General features: G+C 41.9%; 1 protein-coding gene across 3 annotated transcripts in view; it reads right to left on the bottom strand.

Moving 5' to 3' along the window:
- The window catches only part of Lpp (LIM domain containing preferred translocation partner in lipoma), a 615,165-nt gene that overhangs the window by 307,043 nt on the left and 281,193 nt on the right, over positions 1-26,929 (bottom strand). For 2 of the 3 annotated variants that reach the window (XM_052753866.1, XM_052753867.1), the window contains exons 5-6: positions 26,154-26,266; positions 6,678-6,803 (exon numbers count right to left, since the gene is read on the bottom strand). In XM_052753866.1, the coding sequence (XP_052609826.1) occupies positions 6,678-6,803; positions 26,154-26,266 (239 nt within the window). The remainder of the gene's footprint in view (positions 1-6,677; positions 6,804-26,153; positions 26,267-26,929) is intronic. The other variant, XM_052753868.1, reaches the window with a different exon arrangement.

Here is a 26,929-nt window from a genome sequence, read left to right as displayed (position 1 = left end):
CTGAGTTTCATCATTTGCCAGAGTGGCTCAAGGAACTCGGGAAAACATCTTACATTGGGCAATGAATTATAGAGGCCATGGTAAAGGATGCAGATGAAAAGCTATGTGCAAGAGAAGTTCTGAGCTAGGTCTAGAAAGGCCCTAGATTCACAATCTTCTGTCCCTGTGTAACTAAGGACATCCATCACCAGGCACATGAATATCTTCACCAACTAGGAACTTCTCTGACCTCAATCTTTGAGGATCTTTATAGCCTTCATCAAAGGCATGATCTATTCCATCCCAGTTCTTCTCCCTACCTCCAAGGAAGGAAGGTAGAACTGAAAATTGAGCATTTAAATCACAGCTCTGTCTTCTCAGTGATCTCCATCCAAGAGCTCACCGAGAGTCATCTCATAATGAGAAAGACACTGCCATCAATGACAAGTGCTCCAGGGTTAGGAGGCCTGCATCAGGACCAGAGTCAAAGAGAAAATGGTATTAGACAAAAGCTGTTCCTCTGTGCTGTCACCTTCCACACGTTTTAGTCTACGAGAGCATTAGAACTGTCAGTCAGCATCATGGGGTGCTCGCTCTCTCTATCCCCTTCCTGTCTTTCACCCTCTTCTTGTCCCTCTTCCTCAATCACAAATAACTGTAATTTTACAATATTATACTAGTCCAAATGACAACAGTGAAATCATTTTGGATCTTTTCAAATGCATTATTATTGAAAAAGTCATTAAATACTGTTACAGTAGCATATTAATATATCCAACAAAAATGTATCCATGTAACCTAAACGTCATCTGCAACCCTAATAAACTCTGTGTGTGAAGAAAAGACTGACTTATTAATAAGAATGAAGATGTGCATTTGAGTCCTGATTCTGTCCAGAGAATAAAACACTAATCCTAAATCCACACTTGACTCTCATCTTCTAGAAGACATACTCCAGCATGAACTCAGAGTGGCTCCAACTAGGAGTCTACACGACAACCACCATGACCAAGACAGTCACTAGATGGGCCTGGATAGCGGAAGGATAAAATAGTTCCTTATGTTTTCTGTTTACCTGTGCCATATCCTTTTGGTACATCTAATCCTTTAATAAACTGCCAGCATAGTAAAAGGAAAGGACCATAAACAGAATTTAGGAAATAAAATGAAGAATTAAACGGAATTATGCTTGCTGGCTGCTGCCATCACTGACAACTGCTCTATTATGTATCAGAAAACAATGAAAATAGTTCCTCAGCCAGCTACTAAGCCAGTCTTCTAGAACCATGGGCTTTCCTTGTGTGGACAAAAACTCTTTACCTGTAAATTATGAGTTTGGCTACATGATTTAAGAGCTTAATAGGCCGATATTCTTTGATCATCTTGGGCTGGAGTTCACCTAGAATTCCTTTGAATTTCTCATGTCTATTCTATGATTATTCTCTAGTACACATTAGGAAATGCTTGTCAATTCTGATTCTAAACACTGAGATGTCTAACTGTATAATTTCATGAAGTGTCATGAATATGTTTGTATGTTTGTGTATGTGTGTGTTTGTGTATCCATCATGTAAATTTTTTTTTTTTTTTTTTTGGTTTTTCGAGACAGGGTTTCTCTGTGTAGCTTTGCGCCTTTCCTGGAACTCACTTGGTAGCCCAGGCTGGCCTCGAACTCACAGAGATCCGCCTGGCTCTGCCTCCCGAGTGCTGGGATTAAAGGCGTGCGCCACCACCGCCCGGCCCATCATGTAAATTTTGCAACAGGTGTTTTGCATATATGGTTTATACGACATATATTATGTATGTACTAATCATGTAAACTTTGACAAATGTATTTTTATATTAATTTTTATAGTTCATATGACTTATAATATATATGATATTCACTTTGATGAATGTATTTTTATATTGATATTTATAGTTCATATGACTTATATTATATTCACCATGTAAACTTTACTAATAATATTTTATAGGTTATATGATATATCAAACATTATATATACATGTTATCTATGTATATGATATAAATACGCATACATACATATGTATGTGTATATATAAAATGTGTGTGTGTGTGTGTGTGTGTGTGTGTGTGTGTGTTCATGATGTAAACTTCACTAAAGGTATTACATCTAAATCCACTGTAGCCAGAAATACTGTTGCTCTCCCTAATAAAACTTTCCTCTTTACATTGAAAGTCTTAAGCAGTGAGACTGGTACTAGGTCCTAAGCTCATCTGAGTTTTTGAAATCTGTCCTTCTCCTTTGGAGCCCACATACGTTATACTGCCGTTAGAAATAATCTACGCTTCAAACAAGATGATCACTTTCATCACTATTGTAACTTCTGAAATTAGGTGTCCTCCCCAGAACAGATACAGCCAAGAGCACACATGGCTGCCGGAGTGGTGGGGTCCCCCTAACTCTCAAAGGCAGGATGCTGATTTTTCCTTATAATGTCCCTGAACAGCTTCAGCACATGGTAAGGCACACAGCAATATAAAGAGCATAGTGAGGTCCTTCTTCATTTGCTGTAGATGACCTCTCTGCCATAAAAGATTAGGAATTCTCTAGAGCAGGGAATAGTCGCACACACCTTTATATTTTCAATAAATGGAGTTCAGCCACATTGCCCGAAGAGACACAAAGAGAGAGTAAGCAGAACTAACATTGGGCAACTTTAAGAGGGGGGATGCTTCTTTCAAAAGAAGGAGAAAAAAGTGGTTTGGTAAAATGTGTCAAGAGCACGGCATTTTCAAAGTCGTTATGTGAATGTGCTCTCCAGGACCTCTTCCTGCACAAGCATTATACATGATGCATCATTTTCAGCAGATCATGAGTCAAAGTAGCCATCTGAAGGTGATTCAGACACAAACTAGGAAAATGCAATGAGCGCTTGAAGTGAGGGACCAGAGACCTAGTAACCTACTTGAGGTGGTCAGGTGACTCACCAGGTTTTAAATTTGAAATTTGGTTTGCCTCAAAAATAGACAACATCAAAGTTAGATATGAAAGTCTATTCTTCGAGGACATTTCAGGTGCCTTTTAGTGGCAACATAACACAGTCTAGAGCAGACATCATCTGCTCTTGGCACGTATTTTGATATTTAAGTGTGTGATTATTGTTCTCACAGCATATAATTATGTTAGCCAATAAATACTAACGCATCTACTTCAGTTCCACAGGAGTAAAGATAATTCTGGAGGAACTCGAGCTAATTAACTCTTGCTTTCCTAAATTAGAATAATTGAAAAGAATAGACTAGACCAAGCTTTGATTTGAGAATGGAATAGACACACTGAAAGGAGACTTCAACCTAATTATGAAATTATTTAACTTAGAGGTCATCCTAATTATTATTTTAACCTCATGAATGTTTTGCTTTTTTTTTTTTAAATGGGAAAGCGATTCCTAAGGAACAATGTCACTTGTGTGACTGATTTCATGAGATTTTCCCAGTAGTGAAACAATTAAAAATAAATAAAGACCAAAGTCTTAATCTGGTTTTAGAACACACAATGAAGCAAAAGTCTAAGCTTTGGGTCCAGCTGTATTGACGCAGTAGTTACAAACCTAAGTCATTCACCGCCAAAGTCTTGACTGCTCTGTCCATAAAACAAGTGCACTACCTGGGCCTCAGAGACAAGACGGCTCAAGAGAGAAGCCATGTGTATGTGCTTCACAATCAGCAAACTGCTGTCCACACTGTCAGTGATTATGAGTTTGTGTGTACAGGAAGACTATTCAGACAGTAAGACCACAGCTGAAATGAACCAGTCAAAATGCACTAGTTTTTATGGGAGGCATGTGTGGACACAGAACTAAAGGAGAAATACCACGTCAAGGAGAAAGCGCCCAGCAGAGTCTTTCCCACACATCTTTGAAGCTTCTTTGTCTCATAATGTTTGGATGGGGCATTTCTCTCTCTCTCTCTCTCGACTCATATGTCCTTTGCATACATATTATAACTTCCGGTGTTGTGTTTTTATGGGACTCTCGTGTGTATGAATGTGTGCGTTTCTACATCTATATGTGTTTCTTGTGCTTTATCTTTGTTTGTTTTGCTCTATCCCAGTTTGTTTGTTTTTGCTTTGTCTTAATTCTATTATTACTCTTTAGATGCCTGTTTGCTTTCTAAGGAGGGAGAGAGAGAAAGGGCATGGAATCAGATGGGAGGAGAAGCGGAAAGACTCTCAGAGGAGTTAGGGGAGAGTAAATTGTAATTACAATATTATCAAAAAAAATTTCAACAGAAGAAAACTGGAGGGTAAAACAAGAAATCTCTCCAGGAGTGAAAAACAGACAAAAAAAAAAAAAATCCTTGCTTAAATTGAGGGCATAGAAGCATTTTGTAGAAGGTAGCTGGGTCTAGTGGCAGGGAATGGATTTGCTATCCTGAGAAACTAGGCATATGGTATTATTTATTTCATTGGTTGGAATTATAAAATTAGTTAAAGTCAGATGACAATGTAAGCATCATTTCTAGGAGGTGGTTCAGTCTCTCCCCCTGCACCTTCAGAGTTGGTCTTGTTTTCAACATTTCTGTTCAGAATACATTTTAGCTTCCCCCTGTTTGAGATCCTTCAAGAACTGTCTACTCTCTATAACTGACAAGCTAAAATCTCAGTTTAGCATCCAAACTCATCCACGACCTTGAAGTCAAGGCAAGTCATTGGTGGAGTGGCTTCCCATACATCGTCTCAGATGTTTGCAGGCCCCACCCTGGCCTGTGTCTGCACTGACACAGATCTACCAAGTCTCTGGCTAGATTCACGAGCCTTTGGGCAAGACTGTTCAGATTCTGCCACCTTCTTTCTTTTTTTTTTTTTTTCTTTTTTTTTTTTTTTTTTGGTTTTTCGAGACAGGGTTTCTCTGTGTAGCTTTGCGCCTGTCCTGGAACTCACTTGGTAGCCCAGGCTGGCCTCGAACTCACAGAGATCCGCCTGGCTCTGCCTCTCGAGTGCTGGGATTAAAGGCGTGCGCCACCACCTTCTTAAAAATCTATCACTGTCGTCCTTGTGCCCCTGCCAGAGCAGCTGCAGTCTATCTCACACAGTGCCAGGAGCTCCTAGTCAACAACTACCAAGGCCTTTGACTCTGCTCCCCAAAACACACTGTCCTTTTCCTCTCAATTCCTCACAAGAGCCGCCATGCCTGCTCTCTACCCAAAGTGCAGCAATGACTAAGGAATGAAGTCCACGTGCCCGGTGGAGATCGGTGGAGCCAGCCCAGACACACAAGCGTCCATCTTTTGTCTGTCTTGCCTTTTGTCCCCAACACAACTGCCAATCGCATTTTATGAGTAGGGAAGGTGGTGGGGACGTGTCTAAAACAGACACTTCAATCTTCAATGAAGATAAGCAGTGCGTGATTGACAGCACAGAGGCCAGACTGCTCTGGAATCTGTTAAAGGGTCAGGGACCATCCAATGGCTCCTGTTCACCAACTCTGGCATCTGGAATCCTGTTACCTGGCTTCTGAGAACACAGAGCCCTGCAACATATTTGACCCTTTCAATACTTATCCAGGTGTAGGGTGCTCTCCAGTGACAGAAAACCAGCTCCAAAAATGCAGATAATAAAAGAAAATGCAGAAAAATATCCGTGCTCTAGAGTAAGCAAAAATAGGAAAGGGAGTTTGAACAGTGCTCCGTTTACACTAAAAACACAGTAATTGATTCCACTTAGTTCCTGTCAATCTGGGGAAAATCTGTCATATCCAGGCTTCTGTACCAGTATAACCCACTCACAAACTTCCAAAAGGCTAAGTGTGGTAGCAAATGCCTTTAATCCCAGCACTTGAGAGGCAGCTCTATGAGTTCAAAGCCAGCCTTGTTTATACAATGAGTTCTAGGCCAGCCAAGACCTAATCTCAGAGGGGAGGAGGGGAAAGGATAGAAAAATAGACTTTCAGCTGGGCAGTGGTGGCACACGGCTTTAATCCCAGCACTTGGGAGGCAGAGCCAGGCGGATCTCTGTGAGTTCGAGGCCAGCCTGGGCTACAGAGTGAGATCTAGGGCAGGCTCCAAAACTACACAGAGAAACCCTGTCTCGAAAAATAAAAAAAAAAAAAAAAAAAAAAAAAAAGTCTTTCACTTTAGTGTGGGAATCAAACTGTTAAGAGTCTTAAGTCCTCCGTAGCATTCATCATTACTGCTAACAGCAACAACGAAGATAGATGCTTCCTCAACAGGCAACATAAGGAATTGTCTTACAAAAGATAGCCCCTCGCTAGAACCTTATACAGACATGCATGCCAAGTCATATATGTAGAGACTGCAGCAATGTGTAAGTGGATATCCACAAAGACAGGTTCAGAAACAGGGCACAGCAACGAAATGGGCTGTGCTTTCCTATAACAGCCCTGTGAAGCGCCACTGGGTCGTTTTGAAGGCAGATGCCGACAATACACACTCATAAAAGTTACCGCTGCTTATCCAGCATGAGCCGAGAGTTAAGAAAGACTAACTGTTCTTTGCATGGTGGTGCATGCCTATAATGGATGCACTTGGGAGAGGGTACCGGAAAGTTGTGACTTATGATACACAACGAACTCTTGTCAGATTAGGAGGTGAGGTGCATCTTGGACCACTGGCTTTCAGGAGCTGGAGAAAAGCATGAAAGGCTCTAAGACACACTTCATTTTCCCAAGAGAGTAGAGACCAGGGCTGGAGCAATGTTGTGGAAAGTACTCACCTGTGGGGGCCGAGGCTTATAGGGAGAGCTGCACTCCAGATCAGCCAGGATGCTGGTCAAGGAATCGATCTCGGCATCCAGACTGGACCGCCTTTCCTCCAGGGTCTTGCCTCCAGGATTTCCCTGCTAAAAACATACACATTAAAATTCAATGAACATCCAGAGATAACAGCATGAATTCAAATATTTCATGCTATAATTTGCTCTTTTGCACTGTTTCCATATGCCTTTTTTTTTTTTAAGTTTTCATCAAATCTTAATAAGGTGGGCAGGAAGAAAATTATCACTTTTTGACAGATAAGAAAACAGAAAAAAAAAACTTGAAATGTTTTTTTCTAACGTCATATATTTAGACACTCTGATGAAGATTTAAGTACAAGAAATTAATGCCCCAATGCCTGCTCTGTAGGATCAGAATCATGGAGGCCCTCTGCACTAAGAAATCATTGATGGTTTACTGGAGACACAATGGGTAAGGTGGGGAAACTGTGTCCCATAAGAAAAGTCAACGCTTGGTACCATCAATCATGAAACTATTTGTTATCTGTCAGTGGTAGCAGACATGTACACATGAGGGGAGCCCAAGCAGAGCTCATAAAACATGAAGTAGAAAGAGGTCACTTAGGACTGTGGCAACAGGAAGCAGGTCACCTAGAACTGTGGCCACAGAGCTGCACAGGAGGCAGGTCACTTAGGACTGTGGCCACAGAGCTGCACAGGAGGCAGGCATCATGAGTATGTGTGAGGGAGCTGGGTAGCAACAGACTTATCCACCAATGGTCCATGTCATTTGCCCTCAGAATGAACAGGAGAATGGAGAGCATTTGTATTACCACAGGCCACTTTTCGCAACTGTGAGCATACTTGAGAAAAGCAAACAAAAAGTTTGCCTACAGCTCAAAGCAAGGAGACAAACAAGGAGGTGTTCCTTGGGTTTAGAAGAGCGAGGTATTAAACTTACAAACTTTGAAGCAAACATACTTCCTATAGAACATACACCATCAGGAACTATGCAGAATCTGACTTCTTCCTTTTTTTGAGTACTTTCCCCACCATGCCACTTTGCCTGGGTCTTAGAAGTTATTTAAATGTGCCAAGGTAACATGACTGGAGTCTGATGTACTGGTCAGCACAAGCTAAGCCCCCACAGACCTGGGTTTACATCAGGCAAACGTCAAGGACCAGCTACATGTGTGCTGAAAGTTGGGCAACAGTTCCATAGGCCCTATCCTAGGCGATCACCTTACATACTTGTATGTGCACCCTCTTTTAACTATGGGTACCTGCTAGGACGTTGACTACACTAGGCATCCTGTGGTTTTGCCACTTGGGACAAACTGCTGAGAACAGTTTGTCATTTCCCCCCCTTAGCCTGCACTGTTTACTTTTTAGTCATATCGAGTACCATCCAAACATTGTCTTTTATATTCATTTTTATTCAGCCCTTCTCGTGCCCACAGTAATGCAAGATGGAGGAAAGGAAAGGTGTAACTTGCTTTGGCCACACTATTTCCCCATAGTCTTGCTCAGGGTGTGAACTGTGTGAATGCTTCAGTTGGCATTTAAAAAAATGTATCAATGAATAATGACGCTGTCAATATTCCATGGATTTTTCATTCAGTACCTTTCTTGTATCAACATCTTTTGGGTAAGGACCATGAGGCATAACAGGAAGCAGTAAGTACTCTAATATATGATCTAAAATTGAAATCAAATGGTTCAGAGTATGTGTACCTGTGAGTACATTTATTCAAATGAGTAGCAAGCAGGCTGCATAGCATACATTTTAAAGGTTAGATTTATGAAACTAAAAGATTACCCTCAGAACTTTTGCCCCAGCCCACATTGGAAAAAGAGTGGTATAATAGGTAGGCTGTGTTTTGTTAGAATCTGAGTTTCAATCTTACTCAATTTTCTAATTTTATATTATACTCATTTTTTAATTTTCTATTATTTTATTTATTTTTAGTGTGAGGTGTATGTGTGTGTCGGTGTGTGTGTATGTGTGTCGGTGTGTGTGTGTGTGGGCGCACATGTATAGGTACCCAAAGGCCATAGCCTGCACTGGGGTTTAGAAGATAACTTTGTGGAGTTCATTCTTTCCATGTGTGCTCTAGGGATAGAACCTAGGTCATGGTCATTGAATTTGCACGGCAAATACAATTACCCACTGATCCATCTCACTGGTCCATGCATGACTAAACTACCAAGGTTGATGAATTTTTATTAGAGAAATAATACCAATGTCTCTATCACTGGGTCTTATCTTTACCCACAATGCAATAGTGTGAACATCTCCAAAAAGTAAAGGCAAAGATCTCTTTAACTTTGGACATGTAGGAGAACATTCTGCATAGCCAGAGCTGGCATGAGATGAAAAGGCAGGGCCCACCACTCCACAGGAAGGCTACTGAGAACCAAGTTAGTTTGATTTTCCTGTGTGTGGACCTAAAATGATCATAAGCAGAAATTTGATAGGTGCGTCCATACATACACATAGCTAGAACAGCAAAGGGGAAGGACACTGCATCAGAGTCTTGTTAAATGCTTCCCTGAGCCATAGTTTCTTCGTCTGGAAAGTAAAGAGACCATCACCTGCCCTGCCTCGGCCAGAGAGCTGTTAAAGACTCAGATAAGAAAGTGGATGGGAACATACTTTGTAAATTGTAAAGTGCTATAATTACGATGATTTTCATAAGTAGCATTAATTATAGCAACCAGTAACTATAAATTAATAGGCATAATATAGCTATTGTTAATTCTTCTTCTTCTTGAGGTAAGCATCACTCATTAAGTGTTCCCTTGGGGTATCAGCAAAGAGACAGGATATAATCAGGTCTTCAACTTCTATACGTTACTGTAGCACAAAATACACAGCTGCTTATAGGCTGAGTCACAGGATTCTAACCACAGAGACCTAAGTCACAGGATTAACCTGAGCCATACAACGAAAGGAGTAATTACGGAGTGTAACCAGCCCAAGCTTGTAGCCCTCCGCCGGCTCCAGTCTCCTGTGCTCCCCTCTAAGCTGGGACTGATCCCCACTTCCCTTTCTCAGATTAGGTTGATGCAACTGACTAAGGAGCCCCAGTCTCATTCTAGTGGCTTTTACAAGAACAACCCCCTGCTGCCCTACCTGACTTCATATAATAGCTTTGTGTCTCATTTTGAGCCTCATTATGAACAAAAACAGGACACTTTCTCCCTCCCAGATGTCTCTTTTGTATCTTGGCTCCATCCCTGGATTTCTGCCCAAGTTCCCACAAAAACCCCTTTCTTGATACTCTCCACCACTCACGGTACCTTTGGATTTACACACTCTTCTGCTCTTCATGAAACAGTCTTGAAAGTAGCTGAAAGAATCCCTCACTCTTTCAAACCTGATAGCACATTCTCACTGTGGTTCTGCCAGTCATCCAATGGTTAAAACACTTACCAGAAGCTAAAGAACAACTAGGAAGAGTCTCCTGATGCTCTGCCCGACATTTGTTCTAGATATCGCAGGCACTCTAATAAAGAGGCCATTGTAAGGAGTTCCCACATTCTCCAGTCAAAACTAGAAAGATCCCATTGTCTGAGTCTGGCTTCCCTGGGAAACAATGCCCCTGACACGAGGCTGCATGCACGTTATTTGGGGAGTCAATCCTTAGGACGAGTGCTGAGGGGACAGGAAGGGTGACAGCCATTCAAGAGGGTTAGACAGAACTCATGAGCAATGTCGGCAACTCATCCACCCTCTTAGGACCTCGTGGACTTGTTCTGAAACACGACCGTTCGATCCCTGAGCAGAAGGGTGAAGAGAGAGATGTTTGCTCTCAGTCTTGTTGACCTTTCATTGTTTGCAACTGCAAGGACTTTCAACTTCCCCATGCTTGAGTCAAGAAAAAGAGATGGTGACAAAGAGGGCCCAGCACAGGAAGGGAGGGCAAAGGACTGATGCCAAGGGCCTCCCCTTCCCCCACCCCGCCCCGCCCCCGCATCATAGCCATGTGGAGCCTGTCACTGCAGCATTGACTAGACTACAAGAATGAGATAGGAAGAGAAAAGCCAGGGCTAAGGAGGGGTATCCAAACCCATGCTCCCCACGATGGAACTGTCCACAAGATGTAATCTGCTATAAGAGCTATTGCCATTCCCTCCACAAAGATAGGTACATGACTAAATCCCAACTAAAAGTGAAGATCATTATATCATCTGGGGAAAAAAAAAAAACATAATTTTCAGTGTCACTAGCAGAGTGACAAGGAGGTGACTCCACCATGGCAAGAGCACAGAAACAGAATAAGAAACAGAGGCAACCAAATGGAAACATAGGGCATGTGAGAGAAATACAGGCCAACTATACCGACAGACTGACCAAGACAGAACATTCCTTAGCCCAAATGTTGCTAACCTACTAACTAAGGGCAAAAGACAGGGGGCACCAGCACTGAGGAAGGCAGAGATGTTATATTTATTTATTCATTCCTCACACTTAACATTTTTACTAGAAATTAATTAAAATATTTTGTAAAAATAAACAAGGAATTATATTCATGTATCTATTCCCAAGATTCAATATTTCACCCCATTGGCACCCCATCTCTGTAAATTCTACTTGAGGCTGCAGCTAAAGCCTTAATAAAATGTTGTCCCAACACCTCCCTCCACAGCTGATACCATCTCGGCCTGCATGATCTCCCAAAGCCCAGATGTGTCAACATTCTTATCATAGCGGAGAAATTCAGCATGTTGGCAGTAACACATGCATATTCACATGTGTTTCCATGTTTCAACACTGGGCCATCCTAGGAATCCTTTCATCTACGATTACTAATTTACACTCAAAAGTGAATCAAAGGCCACAGACCGGGGTGACGAATCTTTTTATTCCCCTCTACTTCTAGCACAGGCTAGCTTGTTTGTCAAGTCAAGTTATCTTATAAAACCTGAATAAAGTGGATTTACCTGGTCCGTAGATTCAGAACTGACAAGCTGGACAGAAATTACAAGCATGATACCTGACTTTCTAACCACATCACACCCAGAAGCTTGTCAGCTAACCCAGAAATCACATTTTGTGATGCCAACTTTGATGACTGACTTAATTCAGGCGGTTTCCATCAGCTTTTACTACTGTAAAGGTATCCTAGTTCTTTACAAGTTAATATATGAGGAGTGGTACTTGAAAGTCTGTCGGTAATAAATAATAATAAATAAAGACAGCCACTAATCAGGGTGTGCAGAGAAGGCATATTCGGGAGAGGGATTGGCAACGATCAGCATAGGGCAGGCAGGCTAACGAAATGTTAGACCTGAAGGCAAGGAGCACTCAGATAGCTCTTGAACAACCCCCTTCATCCACGATAAAACTCTCATAAAGAGATAGTTTGGTCTGTCTAAGATAATAGCTCGTTAACAGTGCTAAAGGGCTAGAAGGTACCCCTTCTTCCCCACACATACTCTGAAACATCGCCAAAGAAGCACCCCAAGTCTAGATGCTACTTTCTCCTTATCAAACTTCTTTTCCCCTTCTGAGAAATATCCTTTGTGCAGGCAACAGTCATTACCCAGGAATCTGGTCCACTGTCCCCAGCCTGCACAGGCACTCTTACACTGTCATTGTCAACAGACGGAGTGACACTTAGAAAACCTCCACAAATATCTCACTAAGTATCCCAACAACCTTAGAAACCTGTAGATTTTACCATCTATGTTTAACAGAATTAAATACCAAAGATCGGAAGGAGACCACTTCAGACCATCCACGCAGGAAATACAAGAAATGGAGTTAGAGCTACAAATGTCTCTCCGCAAAGTCCTTACGCTTAGTTTGACACCCAAATGGAATGTAAAACAGGGAAGATCCTGTCCACAGCCAAGCTGAGACTGAATAAACTTAGGAGGCCGTAGATAGAAGCACATAAAAAGACAAGCTCCAGGGTGCTGGGAGATGGTAAATTGGTCAAGTGCTTTTCCATCTCTTAGTTAAGGTTACTATTGCTGTGATGAAATACCATGAGCAAAGAAATTTGGGGAGGAAAGAATTTATTTGGCTTATACTTCTGCAGCATTGCTCATCACTGAAGGAAGTCAAGACAGGAACTCCAACAGTGCAGGAACCTGGAGGAAGAAGCTGATGCAGAGGCCATGGCTTGCTGCCCATGGCTTACTCAGCTCAGGGATGGAACCACTCACAATGGACTGGGCCCTCCCCCATCAATAACTAATTAAGAAAATGCTTTACAGCCAGGTCTGACAGATTCATTTCCTCAATTAAGGCTCCCTGCTATCACATAAGTCTAGTTTGTGTCAAGTTGACATGAGATTCGCCAGCACACCCCAGAAGCATAGGGACCCGAGTCGGGATTCTTAGCACTTACATCAAAGGGGAATGGTGGTGAAGCACCAATAGTCCCAGGGCTGGGGTGGGGTTGGAGACAGATACAAACAGAATCCTGGAGATAACTGGCCAGTGAGCCTAGTTGAATCAGCCACCTCTGGCCTCTACACACACGCACACATACTTGTATGTGCAGCCACACATGTGCATATTCTCTCTCTCTCTCTCCTTCTCTTTCTTTCTCCCTCCCTCCCTCCCTCCCTCCCTCCCTCCCTCCCTCCCTCCCCTCCCTCTCTCTCTCTCACACGTTAAAATTTCAAAAAGAAACCCAAGCTTTGATACCAATCCCATCTAACATCTATTCCCTATGTAAGCTAGTTTCATTCACTTTTCCGGAAATGGTGTTAAATATTCAGAGTGTGCTGGCACAATGGGCAAGAAAGAAGATGGCAATGGACCAAGTGAAGACAAAGGAAAGAGAAGGGATGGAGAAGAGACACAGAGAAGGAAGGCGAAAGAAGGGAGACCAGTCCTCCCCATGCCGATTCATCTACAAATCTCATTAGATGGAGGAGTCCATGTGGGTAAGTGTATGAGGCAAACGACATAAGAGAAAATAAATCAAAAACAGGGAGAGCAGATAAAGAGTGAAATCAGACAGGGCTGCTGGGATGAAAAGACTACTGGGAAGACCATGGATGGAGAACACTATTTACGTCGTTTAGCTGAAGAGCACGGAGACTCTGGAACCATTGCAACAGAATCATGCCTGCAACAAGACTGTTCTTTGGGAAAGAACAAAGCAAGGTCAGACTCAAAGGGTCATGGATGATCACACCATGCACATGGACAGATCTTACAAGGAGCTTGGCCCTGTTCCCAGATGTGGCTGGTTAAAGGATAAACAGCCCCATGACGAAGCAAAGAGTGGGCATAGGTAATTACATCTTGGGACTCGGTGTTGATGTGGGAACAAACACATGAGATGAATCACATATATTTTAGGAAGTGCTCAGATAGTTTACATTAACACTCCCAACAGGAATTCCTATTTTTATGCCCAAGGTTACCATTGATAAAAAGTGAGTATGAAACAAAATCAGAAAACCACTGATCTCACCCTAGTCAGGAATGATTGTGATTCTGCAACATAACTAATAGTCATGACTTAAGCAAGTACCTATCCTGTGGGTGCATTACAAATCAACAGACGGCCATGACAAGTGATGTCACCATCCAGAGGACGAAGGTGACAAGGGATGATGTCTTTTCAAGTCTCACTATTCTCGTCTCAAGTTAAAAAGCCTTCCTCTAGTCCAGAATTCTGCCCATGGCTCCTTGCAGGCCTTGCTGACAAATGTTTCCTTGTTCACCGACTACTCAGAGTCAATGATGATCAAAGACCTACTGTGCCCTCAGCAATGGCTCAGTGCTGAGTCCATGTTAATAAAAGCAGCAAACAAAGTAATGATGAAAAGCTGAACTGCTCATTCCGCCTTGCCTTCCCACTTCTCCCCTCTTCAGACGTGAATTTTATCTGTAAGTCATATTTCACTTCAACAAAGTCTAAAGGTTTTATAACTGACTTAAGACATGCTCACTGCCACAAACTCTCCTGTCTGTGGTTCAAACTTAAGGTGAAATCTAAGTCCCACTGGATTTAAATGTGAAGGATTTAAAGATATATACTCTTTAAGGAACTCATATGCTCTTCATTTTTGGTTTTCATTTAAGAAACAGGAGAACAGTATCGCAACCCTACAACGATAAATTGGAGACCGGGCGAAGGGAGAGACATGCCAGTCAGAAGGCTGAGCAAGCAACAGGTCTTCAGGAACTGGTAACAGGTAATGCTTCTACCAAAGGATCACACTAAGTAAGTTCTAGAAGACTGCTAATAGATGAAGGAAAGAGTCCCAGTTCCAGGGAAAGACAGTGTTGACACTCAAGCAAGAACTAAGGGAAGCTAAGCTGTCTTTTAAGTGCAGAAGTATCTGAGCTATCTATTAACAGGTGCCGCCCAAGCACCTCCCCTAGACCGGATGAATCTGAAGTCTTGGGTGGTAAGCATTCAGTCTCTTTCCAAATTCTTTTCCACAGTAAATTTGAAATATCATGGCATAGTTTGGCAGCCTGTTGCTAACCCAAATGCTAACAGTAAGTGGAACAATTTAATTAAAACGCCACAACTCTAAGCACATGTAAGCATAATTCCTTACTAATACATTCTAATCCGATTCGCAATGATGGAAAATTCTTTTCTCTAACCAGCAGTTTTTGGATCTCATCCACAGCCCTCGTAGGGTTGAGCACAGCCTACTTTACTCCTCATTTGTAGAAAGGGTGAACATGTTTACGACCTCCAAGGGGTGCTGTGACTTCCCATTTATTGGTGTTTATAAACCTTGTGAGTGTTCTGAAAAATCAAGTATAAGCTGACACTCTTTGTAGCACCCTGTTGGAGCTTAATACATATTCCATTAAAGAACAAAGACAACAATATGGCAAAATCCACAAATTAGGAAGGCATTATCCTCCACCTCCTGCCACAATGCTATCTGGAGACTGCATAGAACCTCTCATTAATGAGGGACTAATACCAACATTCCTTCTAGTAATACACATTCACATTTGCCTCCGAGGACATTCTGATTCCACAAACACAAAACCATGCCTTGCCATCCAGCCTGAGGAGAGTGAGACTCCTGCAAAGATCCTGTGCCCTGCTCCCCCCCAGCCTCCCCCACCACGCCCCTGCCTTCCTTCACATAGCTACTCCTTCATAAAATGCTCACTTTCTCAAAGCCACCCTCCGCCCCCCGGCCAATATCAGAGCCACTACTACACTTCCAGCCACAACCTGCCTCTATAGACTCCACACTCTCCTACCATCCCTGCTTCTGCTCAGGGGTGCCCCACCCTTTGGAGTACAAGTCAGATCATCACAGGCATGAGCATGCAGCTTTTCATTGTCTTCTAATATTCCATAAAGCTTTTGATTAGAATCATAACTGCCGAAGAAAATAATCCATTTATCAGGACCAGGGGCAGGAGTTGTGTGACACTCAGAGTAAATGTTACCATGGATTGTTATGGAGAAGGGATAGATTTAGCATAAGAATACAGCACTGTGTCCCTGTGTAATCAGTTCTGAGCACCCTTTCTCCAAGGGCAACCCCCTAACTGGGTAAACAGGCCACTGACTAAGGAGCAGCATGGCCACTGGCCCCCCTGTTCTCCCTGCAGCTCTGTCCCTTACAGGTTCTGTACCATATCTCATTATACTGGGTTTTATTGGCTTCAGTCTCCAGTTCTGTGTGCTTTGCTTTGACAGGCATAGCTTAAGTTGAGGAATCTGTGCCTACTGGGGTTGAGTTTTCACCAACAGAAAAAGGGGAAATCTGCGTGATTTTACTATTTTCACTACGAAAAACAACAAAAAAATCCCGTATTTATTTCCCCCTTTTTGAAACGGCACTAAGGAAACACGTGTGAGGCTTCCATGCACGGAGGCTGTACTTTCCAAACAGTAGCAAAAGACTAAAAATAGAAAACCTTGATTTGCTCAAGATGTATATGACTTCCTCTCCCATTTCCTTTCCTTATCACCCAAAGCCAAGAGAAGTAGTACATGGTGAACCCTTTGCAAGCTCACTATAGCACCAAGCAGATAAGCGTGGCACACAGTCCGTAGTCTACTCCCCAAAACTTCCTACTGTCAAATCAAGGAATCAAACCAGTCCATGAATGTCAACTAAGCTGCTAATCTACACCCTCAGAACAAAGTGAAGACTATGGATGATACAGGAACTGTGGTACACATTTCATGTGGGTACTAAAAGGGAAATGAAGAGGAAGATAATGGGAAGACTAGCCAGAAATACAGAAACTTCTCACTGAGCTAATGGTCAGCTTTCCTGGTAACTGTGTTGCCATGGACAAGTGGTCCAGTTAAGAAATGTGGGCCTCCCATCTCCTCATCACAAGAACAACCTGCTGGAAAAGAACCAGTCAAATCTGAGAGTTTGTGATTTATGATATTAAATGACTTCTACAGGACTCCTCCATACTATGTTGTAATCTGGCTTTATGAAATACAGCTGAGAGTCAGGATTAATGTACATGAACTAATTGCATCACTCCACAAAGAGGCATACATTCGATGACGGGACCATAAGGCAGGATTAACCAATTATCACAGTAGCCTAACAGATTTCATAGTAGCCCTTACAATGAGGCAGACATTGCTAGACAGAAGACCTTTCTAGGAAAATAGTACTGAAATTGACATTTTGCATGCGAAGCTGAGAAATATGAGGGTAAAGAACTATTAGGAGCTTTTAATCATTAAGCCATGGGACATCGGGTGTGTCAAGGCAGACACAGAGAAGGAAGAAGGGCATTAGGCATACAGGAGGAAGTGAGTGTAAAATAAAATACATTTTTTTTCTTTTAATGAAAAGGATTACGGGGCAATCAAAAGATGAGGAGGTACCAGCCAACAAGAATGAAATAGGGAAAATGAACTTGGTATTTGTCAAGAATAGAAGCATCACATCAAGAGCAAAGTCCACACACAGAACACTAGGATATGAGTAAGGTAGGTCATGCTATGCTCTGAACAGCTAGATAAAAGAAGAAAATTAATGTGGCAGGAAGTAAACCAGTCACAGGAAGGAAATAATAATTTCTTGAACATTAACTGTTTAGGGATGTTCAGCTGGAATACAGAAAAAAAAAAAGAATAAAGGTGATGAGTCACTTGTAATATGGAGGAAGAATGAGCTAAAATGATGGGCAGTGAAATAAATGGACTGGAACAAATCTGAGAATCATTCTTATGCCCAAAGACCTTGCTTATGAATACAGGAAAAAAACAGGATGTGTGAACAATGATCAGGGAACCCCAAGGTTTAGAGTGTGGGAGACTAGAAAATGCAATGGTGGGTCAAATCAAATGTACATCTTGAAATAAGATGATGAATAAACTTTGTGGAACACCGAGTATGAATATAAAGGTGGCTTTCCAATGAAAAGAACTGAAGGATAAATGATGAGTCCTACAGTTGTTGAAACAGCAGGAATCATACATAACCAGATCCAGCCATCAGATGAACAATGACTGAGCTGATTCCATCAGCATTCTCGTTTCTAATGGGGGAAGACAGAAGGTTGAAGGAAGAAGTCTCACTGGGCACCAAAAGGACAAACAGGAAGAAAGAAGATCCAGTCAGGGGAATGGATCAGAGGAATCAGAGGGCAGACAGCAGCTTCTGGGAAGACAGCAGAGTAGGAAGCAGTTTAAGGAAATCTGTCCTGCCCACCAGACAAACACAGCAATGACAGAGTCTGTCTGATGCAACAGATCTGGAACTCGGGAGTCTATTGAAGGCTTCCAACTTTCAGGCGGGAAGCCTTGGGTGGAAACTGTGGTCAATTTAGGTTAATTTCATTCCTTAGTCCAGTCCTTCTAACCAAATCCCCACCCTGGCAAGCAAGTATGCAAGTCTTCCTGGGGAACTCTCTGTAAGAGCAGGGAAGGTGGAGAGTACTTCATATTCCAAGTACCAAAGACCTCTGCAGTGATTCAATTGCTTCTACTCACAGAGGCAGCCGCCATGTTTCCACTATGGCATTGTGTCTTTCCAGGGATGTAAGGGCAGCCACTTATGATTTCCCTGCATATTTCACTGTCTACTGTTTTGGAGGGACACACACTGATGTCTAGAATGTTTAAACCATAGTATACATGAATGAAACCAGACAGACATTACCCATGCTCAGGAGAGGGTGGGCACTCACAAGAAATATCTGACTTTTCAAGTGTTGATTGATCTAAGGTTGATTCTTGACATAACGACAAGCAAGGGTAACACTTCTCCCCATTCACACCCCCCCAAAGAAAACAGAAGGAAAGAGAAATGCAGCAAAGTCTAGTGAAGAAGGGAACTTATTTCCAGAGGTACCAATATGTTTCAGTATAAAAATGTGTATTTTAGCATTTTTCAACAGTAATAGAAAAAAATCACAAAACATAGTAAAAAAGGATAGACTAGTCAGAGTAAAAAAATAAACCAAAGGAAACAATCTAGATAAAATACATCACAGTAAAATTATTTGGCAAAGACTGTATTTTCTTAAGGAAAAATACTTAAGAAAGATAAACAACGAATTTTTTAAAAAATCATAAACAAAAATGCAGTTGTTGATAAGGGAAAAAAAAGGAAAGACAAACTCTATTAAAAAAAAATAACATAGGAAACAAAACATCCACGAGGCAGATCTGAGCAGATAGAAGAACGTCAGGGCGCGTGAAGATTTATCATTACAGAACAGTAAAAGCCAAGGGACAAAGAGAAAAGAACTAAAGAGAACTGAGCAGGATTACAAGGAACTTCTGGAACACTGACCACCATGAAGCAGACGAGCATATACATTACAGAAGTCCCAGAAAGAGAAGTATTTGAGAATTCACGACAACAAGACTACAAGGAAGAATTATTTTGGCAAATGAAAGGTTAAAATGTTTTCCCCCTCAAGTATAGCAAAATTGATGAATGAGTGACATAAGTTACATGGAAAAGGGGTAGGGTGGGAATACATCAAATTCCTCATCAACAACCATCCATGCAACAGAGAGTAAGTGACACAGGACAGAGCTTCATGTAGTATTTAGATATGGCAAATCTGAATCTCCTATCACACTTTTAGATAGGGTTTTACTGAAAAACTGGTGGAACAGATCACTCATCCAGCCCGATGAATCACAAATTACCTGATGAGCACTCACTATAGCAGAAGCAGTAAACACACACACAAAGGACAGACTCAGGAAGAAAATCCACCAGAAAGCTAACACAGACCAGCAGGGCCGTGAAGGCCTGCAAGGGAGAGGGCATGGTGAAGGTGGTCTCACAGTCCAGTCTAAGGAATCATCATGTTAACAATAGCACTCAACAAGGTGGCTTAATAACCCATGAGATAAAGGAAGCAAGTTCTACTCAAGCTTTACTTGGTGTATATTTCAGGTAAACCATATACATAGAGCATACTTTTTCTTTGATTGAAAAAAAAAAAACCTTGAAAACCTTTCATCTATATTACTTGATTTCCTTACATTTCTTCTTGTAAGTAGAAAATATGTAGTACCCTCTTAAATGAAAAAAAAATACCATTCTGTCTTGATGAAGCCATTAAAATTAATGATGGGAAAGACAACATGAATATGAACTTCCAAAAATTCAAAAGGAGCCAACTACAGGTTCATTTTCCTCAGGCCCAAGGAAAGTTTCTGGAGTATACCAGCATAGTTAAGTTATTCCCGATACACAACTCTGGCTGAGAGCCAACCACACTGGTTAACTCACAGTCAACCAGAACTGGCCAGGATCAACTTCCCCAGAGATTGTTTGACCACAGATTGTAAGCTTTCATCACTGACAACACAAATGTATCCTGGATTATTTTTGAAGGTAGCTGGCTTGGTAAAGTTGGGTGTACATATATATTCCAGAATCAAATCCTAAGAAGTTGAACTCATGTGAATTCATCATTTGTTTGTATTGACTTGGAAACATTACCTTGCTACATTGCCCAGGCTGGCCTGAAACAAAAGTCTTCCTTAGAGCTGGGATTATAGGTGTGTGCAACCACACCTACTAGAGTAAACATGAAAACAGGAGGAGACTGGTTGTGGATGCTGTTAACCAGGAGCATGGCAAGTATAAAGCCCTGGGTTTAATTCCTGGCACCTTGAGAAAAGACAAGCGAGGAGGAGGAGGAGCGAAACATTCAATATTCTCAAGGAATTACTGGAATAGCTCTATCAGCTCTATCTTGCTATCCATGAACGTTTACAAGTACAGGTTTCCAAAATCTGCTCTGCTCGTCTATTTTCCCAGCCAGAGGCTCAATCAGAACAAAAAGCAAATAAGCAAAGTCTGACGTTCACTTTTAGCAAATCATATTGATCAAATTCAAAAACTTTCAAGGAACCCACCAGTCTGGCTACACACACACACACACCCACACCCACACTCACACTCACAGATCTATAAATACAAACATATAATGGGGGGAGAAAATCAATAAGCTATCCACCACCATACTGCTGCTCTTCAGCCAAGACCACTATCTACAAATCAATTGAGGCCCAGGGACCTAAAAGCAAGAGGGTCACAGGTGAGAAGAACAGCATCCTAGGCCTTCTCGTATAATTTCATGCATCAAATGTCTTTGTAACAACACCCTAAGGAAATGCACAATGAGTTTAGAGTAGGCTCCTGCTGGTCAGTCTGTTCAAGATCCCACAACAGGCCCCACTACAACCATCTCGGGCTCAGCAGTGTAGACCTGTTTCTGTATCACTGTCCTCTTCCGTATCATATTCATGGGCAGAGGCAAAGGAAACCTCTGTGATAAGTTTCATCCAAACTCTGGTCAAGGCCAGATGCCAGTTTCTGTGGGCTCAAAAATGAAGGTGGCCATGGCTGTGGACCTGAGGTCATTATGCCTAAAAAAGTATAAAATGGGCAAATAAGAAAGTGATTTTTGGCCAGGCGGTGGTGGCGTATGCCTTTAATCCCAGCACTCGGGAGGCAGAGGCAGGTGGATCTCTGTGAGTTCGAGGCCAGCCTGGTCTCCAAAGTGAGTTCCAGGAAAGGCACAAAGCTACACAGAGAAACCCTGTCTTGAACTCCCCCCCCCTGCCGCAAAAAAAAAAGTGATTTTTAGCCAGCATACACATATTGTTTTTAAATATATTGTTTTTAAATTCTTTTCAAAAAAGGTGAATTTGCTTATCTAATCCCAATTTAAGACAGGAATTGCGGGGGTGGAGTTTCTTCTTCCTTTTCACTACTAATTCTGAGCCTAGTTCAAGATACTGTGTTCACTTTATCCTTGGAAATGCCCACCTCTTTCCCCAGCTTTGCTGATCAGCTCTATGTGGTACACTGCCCCACGCCCGACCCTCGCTCTGTCCATCCCCAACTGCCTCTTTGTGCAACATTTTTCAAGAGTACAGGAAGAAAGGCACTAAAAACAAATGTTAAGGGGAAAGATTGCATTTGAATACGAAAATTTTAACAGTCGAACCAAGCAGTGTTGGATAAAAAAAAAATATATTTTGCAGTGGAGACACTGAATACACACAGCAAATGGAAGCATCTGGCCTGAGTACACGAAAACAGAGAAGGGACCGTCGAAGGCTAGCAACTGCTCCACACTGGACAAGGAGGACCAAGCTGCAGGTTCAGACCAGTCAGGCCAAGTCAAAGGTGGTTTCCTGGAGGTCATGGAAAGATGAGACAAAATGTCACACAGAAGGCCAGGTAAGTGCCTGGGGAGCTGGGGAAGCTACCACACAACGTAGGACTATGTGCATGTGGTTTGCCCCCTCTATGTGTGGAACATGCTCCTGCGTGTGTGTGTGTGTGTGTGTGTGTGTGTGTGTGTCTTACATCTACTCTATCTCTTTATCCATCACCACTGCTTCACTACATATGTGACCTTTTTCTTACATGCATTTAAAAAAAAAAAAAACCTACCATTTAAAAGAATAGAAAGACCTAAAATGGATGATGTCTAATTTCCTGAAAAAAAGACCTGTTAAAAGATATTCTAAAATACCTTGAAAAAGACATTCTGTCCTCTCATCCAAGTGATGAGCAACACTGTGTACCTGCTCATGGGCTGACTGGAAAGAGAATTTACAGACTGTGACAGTAACTCGGAGCAAAGCCCAAAGGTTGAACACTCGGATTGTCAGACTGAGGAGGCCGAGTTCTGAGGCTACAGCACCTGTAGCATTATGTGTCTACCTAATGAGCATATTCATTTGACTCTGAAGCAGGAAAAAACAAATGAATACACAGACTGTCGAGGGGCCAGTACAAACTTTACAGCCAGAAAAGTTCAATTCATTCTAGCCAAAAAAAAGCAAACCAAATCTCCCATTTGTGTTCAGATTCATCTTTCCCATAAAAAATGTGAATTCTCAAGACAAGAATACTTCTTTGCACTAAATAATTTTTTGCTGTTGTACGGAAGTTTATGCAGCATATATCAAAAATGCAGAGAGCCAAGCTAAACTCCAGCAGCACCTGTTCTTGCCGGATAGGGCATGCAAGCCTTTACTCTGCATCAGAGAGCCTTACAGCTTAATAGAGGGCTAAGAGGAGCCAAGTACACCCCACAAGCAATCAACATTGGGGAGGTGGCATGGCCAGGAGGAAAGGCTTCTGGGTGAGAGTTCTGTCAGAACCAGGGTATCTACCGATACCTCTTGGGGTCTCAGTCTCCCCATTTCCAAAGAGGGTCAGGAATTAATTCCTTCAGTGAGTGCTTGAAGTGCTCTAATTGAGAAATCTGGTCCCAGGCTTGGATTCAATGACCACCCAAGTCCTTTTCAGCTTTGAGGATCTTGCAGTAGTCATTCTTAGTAGACAGTCTTCTGGCTCTGAGCGGAAAATCTGGCTGGAAATATAAACAGACTTCTACATAAAACACACATTTACCAGCTATGATTTGGAATTGGCAAGATGAGGCTTTACCAGAAAGAAGAACAAGTACAAAACCGTTCCCAGGGATCACCCTGCATCAGTTGCCCTGAGCTCTATGGAAAGGTGCTGAGGCACAGGCAGAGCAAGGTCGTCACTCTCACACCCGACTCACTCCCGCCCGAGAGGACGGCACGGGCATCATTTTTAAGTTACCAAGAAGCTCACATGAAGAGCTTCAAAAACAACACCCTCTCCCTCCCAGATTTGTCCTTTTCCATTTGGCAAACACTGCTTTATTTTTTCTCAACCTCCCTTCTGTTTTAGAGAACATAAGCCAGCATGGCGACAGGCTTCTTGTTTATTTCCTTCCTCTTCAAAAACAAAGCCATGGCTTGAGTACACCCAGCAAAGTCCACAGAGAAAGAGACTGTTTGTAATTTCCATGAAAGCCCCGTGAACAGGACAAGGACTCCACTTTCACTGATTGTATTTGGCTCAGTACTGGCAGTCCTAGCCAGGGCAATTAGACAAGACAAAGAATTAAAAGGGGTGAGTCCAAACTAAAAATGGAGGAAGACGGACTGTGCCTGTTTTCAGACACAGTGAACACACATGGACAAACCCAAGACTCTAGAAAACATTATTAAATTAATGCATAAGTCAGTAAAATTGCATGATATAAAGTCAACATATAAAGGTAAGTAGGTTATTTATGTTAACAGTCAACTCTGAAAAAGAAATCAAGAAAGAAGTCACATTCATAATAATTTCAAAAACAAATTGAAGTACAATTTGTTTAACGATATGAAAGATGTTCACAGTGAAACTATCCAACACTAATAAAAGTAAAGCAAGGAGCAATTAGTGTAAAGATCCTATGTTCATGGGTTGGATGGTTTTTAAATGGAACCCATGGACTAAACTCTATTGTTACTGCGATTAGGAGCTTCACATAGTACCGATCATAACCTTATTACTATCATTGCTATTATTTGCTTTACACACTATCAGTAGGAATATCAAAGTATCATCTAGCTATTTCAATTAGCACCTTGAGACACGTTGGCACATTATGATCTTTTTAAGGCTTACACTTCTTTCAAAAGGTCAGCTAGGACCTGGTGTGATCTGCCCAGTCCCTAACTTAGAACCTACTTCTCAACTACTTTTCAAACGGCAGACATTCAGCCAATCCTTGGAGCAGAAATATTCAAAATATAGCACAATAGATTTAATAACAATCCAGGAAAGAAAACAGAAGGGAATTTTAAAATTACGTCCATTGACCAACACACAGAGAAGTGTCCCAATAGTAAACAACAGTATGTAAAAAGCAGGCAAGACTATTTCATTAAAACATGACTAAACCTCGTGAAGATATACTCCATGAGAATCCATCTGGCTTATAAAGCCTTTTCTCCTTTAAGCCTCTGTTTGGTGGTACTGTCCTGAGGAGGTGTCACTGACCAAGGTCACTCTCGAAAGCCACCCTGTGCCTGCTTCCCCTAGTACACACCCCACCAGAATGTGCAACGCTTGTACTCTGTTTACTTGCAAGTTCCACAGCGCACAAACTGCTTGCCTTTCGTGTCATAGGATTTCAAGTGCTCAGATCATATCTACATTGGAACAAAGACTGTCTGGGAAACAACTGAGCAATTTCTACTTCGCTCTCCCAACCTAAACTTCAAGAGAAGGGACAAGAGACCAGACCCTACACTCCTCCACCACATTCCTCGTGGAACACGGTGAACACATACAATGGCAGACCAAATAACAGAACAAACCACAAAACAGTCACCAACATCAACTCAGTGTCTCTGGTCTGTGGTGTAACTCACAGGTTTCTGATGCTTGATTGTGCACAGGCAAACACCAAACACCATTCCATCTCATCTGAAAAAAAATCACTGTTTCTCTGAGACAAGTTCTTGATTCTTATCTTCTCCATATCTACATTAACATCACCTTATCTGAGAACGGCAATCTTTATAATTTTATCATTTTTCTGTCCTGACATGATATCTTCAGCCTTAAGTGGGGGTGCTGGACATGAGCCACCTTTGGTCAGAGCAAAAATCTCCTTCTCCAGCAAGAATCTACACTTCTCCATGTAGCTGGAGTTACTTTGTAACCTGCTCTCTCCAGAACATAATGCTCACATATCACTGATATACACCTATAACATTCACCTTCGAGCATCTAGAAGAAAAGGCCCTGTGGCATCTTACTATTGCTTTTGTGAAAACAATGTTGCTGCCAGTGAGGGCCCACATTGAACAAGCAGAGCCTTAAATATCACTCTTCCTCATATTGAATGCAAAGCTTAAGGACAGAGAGGAATGATTTTTTTTTTAAGGCCTGGTTTTATGCCAAAAAATGTAGACTTCTCAAACAGCATTTCTTTAAAAGAAAATCACCTTTGGTTTTAAAATGAAATTAGTGGGTAATATTTTTCCATGGCTTCAGAGTGTAAGCCAGCAGAACTCTGAGAAGCACGGCTTGGGCATTTTGCATTAAAGTATGGTAATTCCTTGTAAGTTGCAAAGTCCTCTATAGACTCTGGGTAATGCTCATCAACACAGAAACGGTCACTGAATTCCCAGGCATCCTCAAATGTCTTACAAACCTGACTTCCGCCACTGCTCTTACCTGGACTTTGAAAGCACCTTCATCCAGTGGTGGAGGAGGAGGGAAGTGTCCAGAGCCAGGTGGAAGGGTACCGGGATCATCTAAAGGTGGAGGTGGGGGTGGGAGAAAGTCACCTACGGAAAGGAAATACACACGAAACGTTAGCAGGTAGGCCATTTCATAGTCCTCTTTAAAAGATACACCTGTTGGCAATTTACTGTGATTGTTTTAGACCAATTTGTTTGCCTTATATAGAAATGTGCCTTTCTTAGATAACTTTGGTTTAATTAATAGCCTTAGCTTTCATAGGGCAAAAGGCCTATGAAATTTCATATTTCAAAATGGCATAACAGCTAGTTTAGTAGGGTCAAGTACATTAGGCAAGGTTGGGGGGGTACTAGGGATACTGAAATGTATTAGATTTTAACTGGCCTTAATAAAATCCTATTCAAGCAGAGGAAGAAAAGACTTGTATACATGTAAGGATAAGAAAAAGTTCAAGTATGAGGAAGACAAACTTTTGGAAGTTAACTAAAATAAAGCTTACGTACAGGCAGGGCAAAGGAGGCTGTATTATCGTTCCCTCGAACAGTATGACCTGGACCACAAGCCCGCTCCAGGCAGTAAGGCAGGAGAATGCCAGCATACAAGTCATGTTGAATAAAATCAACTACAACATAGCAAAACCATAGGATTCTACCTAACAGTAGGGGTAAGAGAAGCTAGCTAGGTGATAAACGACTACGTGATTCACACCCAGGAAGAAATGTAGCTTTCACTGTGCACACTAATGACCA

This window comes from Peromyscus californicus, unplaced genomic scaffold, assembly GCF_007827085.1.
Source record: "Peromyscus californicus insignis strain IS unplaced genomic scaffold, ASM782708v3 Scaffold_25__1_contigs__length_3188244, whole genome shotgun sequence".
NCBI classification, from domain to species: domain Eukaryota; kingdom Metazoa; phylum Chordata; class Mammalia; order Rodentia; family Cricetidae; genus Peromyscus; species Peromyscus californicus.
The sequence above is the reverse complement of the archived record's forward strand: the minus strand, read 5'-3'. Positions and strand labels throughout refer to the sequence as shown.